The 5,698-nt window shown below is 41.6% G+C and overlaps 1 protein-coding gene across 3 annotated transcripts; it reads left to right on the top strand.

The window, feature by feature from the left end:
- The first annotated feature begins 349 nt into the window (after window positions 1-349).
- On the top strand, window positions 350-4,575 carry LOC135520117 (serine/arginine-rich splicing factor 10-like). Of its 3 annotated transcripts, none has more exons than XM_064945455.1 (7): window positions 350-557; window positions 1,523-1,680; window positions 1,838-1,944; window positions 2,879-2,980; window positions 3,254-3,437; window positions 3,567-3,617; window positions 3,795-4,575. In XM_064945455.1, the coding sequence occupies exons 2-7, from the start codon at window positions 1,652-1,654 to the stop codon at window positions 4,021-4,023; spliced, it is 702 nt and encodes a 233-aa protein (XP_064801527.1). In that variant the 5' UTR covers window positions 350-557; window positions 1,523-1,651; the 3' UTR covers window positions 4,024-4,575. The 3 variants fall into 3 exon arrangements, with proteins under 3 accessions (XP_064801527.1, XP_064801526.1, XP_064801525.1); XM_064945454.1 differs by having other exon boundaries at window positions 1,517-1,680; XM_064945453.1 differs by lacking the exon at window positions 1,523-1,680 and having other exon boundaries at window positions 352-557.
- The last annotated feature ends 1,123 nt before the right edge of the window (window positions 4,576-5,698 follow it).

The following is a 5,698-nucleotide window of genomic DNA, read 5'->3' as shown; positions in this document are numbered from 1 at the left end:
AGTCCAGTGTGCACTCTTAGCGAAATTGTCCATTCATAAATTCGGAGAATCTGACAATACTCTGAATTTACAAATGCCCAGAGCGCACTCTGAGCACCTCTGGCACTTCAGGTTGAATTTACGAACATACCCTATGTGAGGTTGTGTGTTGTTTTTTTTTTTAGGCAAATCAGTTCAGAACAAATTCTTGGATTCTTGCAGTGACGCCTCTTGCACTGAGATGCAGTGCCCACTCGCCCTAATCTTGCCTAATTAGCGGGCCGGTCGTGGTTACTCATCATTTAACATCTAAACACTCCTTGCCCAAAATACCAGATGCCCAATCCACCCCTGGTGGGCTGGGCTAAAATAATGGTATTTGAGCCTGCGCGCTGGCCTGTTTGCCGATTGATGAGACTACCTCGCTGCTTTTTGCTATAGCTAGAACAAGTCCTATAATTTACTGATATTAAGTTAGATTAGAAATTTCAACCGTAATAGCAATATTTTACAATGGCTAGGTACATGAGACCACCTAACCCATCACTCTTCATTAGAAACATCTCCGACGAATCCAGGTAGCTATGATCGAATCATTCGGGCGTGCGAGGTACAGCTACGTTAGCTAGGTGGCTAAACTGTTGTTTACTGATTTTAGCTAGCTAGCATTTACAATGAAAACGTGTAGCTAGGTGTTGTCTGTTGCTAGTTGCCTTAACGTTTTTCACCAGATACAAAATTAAACTCGTTTAGCTATCCAACTAACGTTATCTGAAAAAGTTCGCTGATCGACTTGTAGCTTTGATACAAAGCTTAGCAAGCTAATGTTAGCATGTCTGCTAGGCTGCACATGAGTTTGCACCAAATATAGTGGTGTGCACAAAAACAGGAGAGTTCTTTGAACCAACTGTGAATAACCTAATTTAGCTGGCCATCCTTCTACCTGCCAGGTTGCCGGCAGTGGTGGAAAAATGACATAGTAAAAGTAAATATACCTCAATAGAAAAACGACTCAAGTCACCCAGTAAAATCCTACTTGAGTAAAAGTTTTTTTTTTTTTATAGAAAACAATTGGTTTTAAATATATTAAGTATCAAAAGTAAATGTAATTCCATAAATAGTAAGCATTAAAAGTATAAATATACATCTTTATATTAAGAACCAGACGGCACAATTTTAATATTTTTTAATTTACGGATAGCAAGTGGGGGCACAGAAACTCAAGCATAATTTACAAAGCATTTGTGTTTAGTGAGTCTGTCAGATCAGATGCAATAAGGGATGACCAGGGAATTTCTCTTTTAGGTCCGCGAATTAGACAGTTTTCTTGTCCTGCTTAAGCATTCAAAATGTAACTAGTACTTTTGGGTGTCAGGGGAAAAAGTAAAAAATACATTTTCAAGAATGTAGTGAAGTAAAAGTTGTAAAAATGTAAATACCCGCAAAAATTACTTAAGTAAAAATAAAGTACTACTTAAGTACTTTACATCACTGGTTGACTCTGTTTCTGCTCTTTTGCCAACTCCATATCATGGAGAACCAGTACCTGGGCTTAACTTGCATGCATGCCAAACATGACAATGAGTGACAGGAGTTGGCATGATGGCACAGACAGACTGGCACACAAGCTACCATCTACCTGGCTTGTAGTGCATGAAATACCTCTTGTCCGATGTCACATTTTATATCCACATTTCTATCGTAAGTATTAAGCCAATTTAGTTAAATCTGAAGGTTCTCTTATTGGCCACAGTTGCAGGTTTGAACTTCGAATCACACTGGTTTAATATTTGCCTAAAAGAGTTGTACTTTTTACTGGCCATTACACTAAATGTCATGTCATTTCATAACACTTTAGGCCAGAGGAACTACGCCGTGAATTTGGTCGTTATGGGCCTATTGTAGATGTCTACATTCCACTTGACTTCTCTACACGGCGACCAAGAGGATTTGCTTACATTCAATATCCTTTATCCTGATGTAATGTATTAATGAACATGTCTTTCATTCGGGCATTATTATTTTTCACACGTGGGGGTCATATTGACAATGTCACACGACTTGAGTTTGCCTACTGTTTTGAAGTAATTATTGTATATTTGTCATAAAAATAGGCTATACTGGTTCATGGGAGGGGAATATTAACATTCAAACATAGTAAAATGTGTACAGACGTTGATTAATATCTCCTCTCTTAAATAAATTGCTTCTGTTACCCTAGAAATGTTAGACATACAGTTCTGGAGAAACCCCAACAAAGAATGTAAAGGCTGGTGTAGAGTATCTTCAAGCCAAAGGGGCTGTAATGATTTCGGGCGACACGAAATAGTGGGAAAAGAACACAGAGCAAAGTTAAAGCATGAAGATACAAGGAGGAGAAAAGAGGGCACGAAGGCTTCCATTTGTCTACTGAAGAAAATAAAAGAATGTATTGGGCTAAGACGAGCCGGAAATCAAGTTCTTCTGCCAAGCAGTTAGAGCGTTATGGTCAAGGTGAAGCTCAAAGGTCAAGCATGTTAAAGGTAACAAGCTTAATGTTTTGTATCCTACCAAATAGAAGCCTTGCTCTTCACCTCCAAATATTTTGCTCTGTTTGTTCTCTGTACAAAAGGGCAAGAAAATCATATCTGTATGATACCTTTAAGTGTATACAAGTTTACTGAAATAAGATTACAATGTTGTATTTGTATAGCCTTTGTTTTCATTACCTCCCTGAAATTTGAAAAGAAGTTTCAGCTTCATGTTGTTTTTAATCTTTTAGGTTAGTATTATCCCATGTTGGCACACAATTGACTGAACAATTGAAGGTCCCAGCCTCTTTAATTAAAGTACATGTCTCTCCATTCCCACACCGCTTTCCACAAGTAAAAGTAAAAAGCCTTAACAGTCTGTAGCACATTCGAGGACGTGCGAGATGCAGAGGATGCCCTCCACAACCTGGACCACAAGTGGGTGTGTGGTCGACAGATCGAGATCCAGTTTGCACAGGGTGACCGAAAAAGTAAGAATGGGTTTTATTTAGGTGCCCTGTATGAGTGCACTATTTACTACCTACCAATCAATTCAAAGTGAATTGTAAGTTTCACTGTCGGAACAGTTTACCCAAGAATCTAAGGAGAGTCTAACTAAGCCTACATCACTTTTAGCGGTAATATCTTGACTTGCGTCTGACTAGTGAAATCATTGCCAACCTGCATGCAAAATTATAATTAAAACCCTTCTTGCTCAACTCCTTGTGCCCAGTATTTAATTTGAATGACTCTTGTCCCTCCAGCCCCCAACCAGATGAAGACTAAGGAGAGCTCTCCTCGCAGAGGGTCCCGCAGCAGCTCCTTCTCCCGCTACGACGACTACGAACGCGGCGATGGCCGACGCAGGCGCAGTCGCAGCTACGAAAGGCACCGGTCGCGCAGCCCTTCCTGCGACCGCCGTCCTCGGAGGTCAGAGAGCCCCAGAGAGTGAGTTCCTCTGACACTGAAACGAAACCACTGTTTCACTTGTCAAGTCATCTTCCCAAGGGGCATTCATTGCAGACCGAAATGCCTTTGTATGCAAACTGGTTCTTACTTTCACTTTTCTCTCTACAGCTCTCGGTCAAATGGCAGGCACAGGCGAAGCAGAAGCCATGAAAATAACAGGTAGACCAATGTATACGACTCCGTACTCTGACTTACCTAACACGGCACAGTGCAATAAGATTGCATTTATACTGCATAGGCCTATGTGTTTTCAGAACACCATTTGTCAAGTTGGTGTATTCATTAGTGTGTTGACTGATTGTCCTGTTCATATCCCATCTTCCTTTTTTATACCAGGTACAGGGGCCCTCCACGTGAACACCACAGGATGCACCACGCACCCCCGTCTCGTAACCGCTCCGCCTCCCGCTCCCCCTCTCATCCCAGATCCAGGCCCAAAGACACAAAGTCCCAGTCCAAATCCCCCAGCCCCGTCAAGGACTTCCACACCTCTTCTGGCTCCCAGAAACAGGCCTGTCGACGCTCCTACTCGAGATCTGTGTCCCGATCTCGCTCCAGATCCTAGGACCCCACCACCCTCAAACCCTGTTATTCTGTAGCTAAAGATGTTTTTGAATATGGTATCTAGTGAGTGGTTATTACACACCCCACCTCGGTTCATTAGTTGAGTTATCATGATATGTCTGGGCTGATACCATTCAACAGAGCTGGTTGTCCCTACAGATGGATAGTCATTTTTGTTAGTTCAGTTTCATTCACCTCTAAAGAAAATTGGCTGTTTTTAATTTACCTTCATATCTGTTTAATTCTATTCTTTGAGAACCCAATGGAATTATGTTCAGCGCACAAGAATTGGTCAACTATGAAATGTCAAGGTACTGCTTGTTTTGAGCTAACAGGTATTAACCTCTGGCTACAGAAGTTTGAGTGCAAAAACCCATTTATAAGAAAATAAGTTATCCATCTGGAGTTTGCAGTGATATCTAGCCATCAAGTTTACTGCTATTATTTTTGTACATTTGATGTAACTAAAGTCTGCATTTTTTTAAATCCGTTTTTATTTTGTTCAATTCTTGCAGCAGTGTCTTCTCTGTGGATTAAACATGTTAAGTTTTAACTTTTCTCAATCATTTGGGTTGTACAAAGATATCGCTCCCTTGAAAGTATGGGCGAGACACCGGACAGTTTGTTAGGTACACTTATCTATTACCCCCCCGCCTCCAGGACAGCCATTATTCTTCGGGCCATTCTACATGGTGTCAAGTGTTCCACAACGATAATGGACCATGCTGGCGCAATGGCATCACGCAGATTGGACCGGGGCGGTACGTTCCTAATGCAAACGGCCGTTCCAAAGATGCTCTTGAGTAAACTGAACTCGCGGTCATTTTTCCAGGTGATGTTTTTCTACTCGGTTGTCCAGTATTGGCGATTGTGTGCTCACTGGAGCCGCTTCTTCTTATGTTTAATTTATAGGAGTGGAACCCGGTGTGGTTGTCTGCTGCAATAGCATCAAGCATCAACGAGTTGTGCGTTCTGAGATGCCTTTCTGCGTCGCTTAGGTCACTCTTGTTTTCTTCTAACATTCAATTGAACAATAACAATGTCTCGATGCCTGCATGCTATATATAGCAAGCCACAGTTATGTGGCTCACGGTTTGTAGGAGCAATAAAAATAAATGCGTGTGGCCTGGTGTATCTAATAAACTGGCCAATGGGTATTGTAGACACGTTTAATTCTGTTCATCTGACTTTTTACCTTAACTTTTAATGTACCTTATTGGTAATATTTGTTTGTGTGTATTAAGACAAAGTATGTAGACACCTGCTCGTCGATCATCTCATTAGAAAATTATGGAGTTGGTCGCTCTTCCATTGCTGCAATAACAGCCGCCACTCTTATGGGAAGACTTTTCACTAGATTTTGGAAGATTGCGTGGGGACTTGCTTCCATTCAGCCACGAGCATTCGTGGTGTTAGGTGATCAGGCCCGGATCGCAGTCAGCGTTTCAATTCATCCCCAGGTTTAATGGTGTTGAGGTCAGGGCTCTGCAGGCCAGTCAAGTTCTTCATCGACACCTCGAAAAAACATTTCTGTATGGATCTTGCTTTGTGCAAAGGAGCATTGTCATGCTGGAATGGGAAAGCGCCTTCCCCAAACTGTTGCCACAAAGTTGGAAGCACAGACTCGTCTAGAATGTCATTGTATGCTGTAGCGTTACGATTTTCCATCACTGGAG

Source organism: Oncorhynchus masou, chromosome 29 (assembly GCF_036934945.1).
Source record: "Oncorhynchus masou masou isolate Uvic2021 chromosome 29, UVic_Omas_1.1, whole genome shotgun sequence".
Lineage (NCBI taxonomy): Eukaryota > Metazoa > Chordata > Actinopteri > Salmoniformes > Salmonidae > Oncorhynchus > Oncorhynchus masou.
This window is presented reverse-complemented; position numbering and strand designations above follow the sequence as displayed.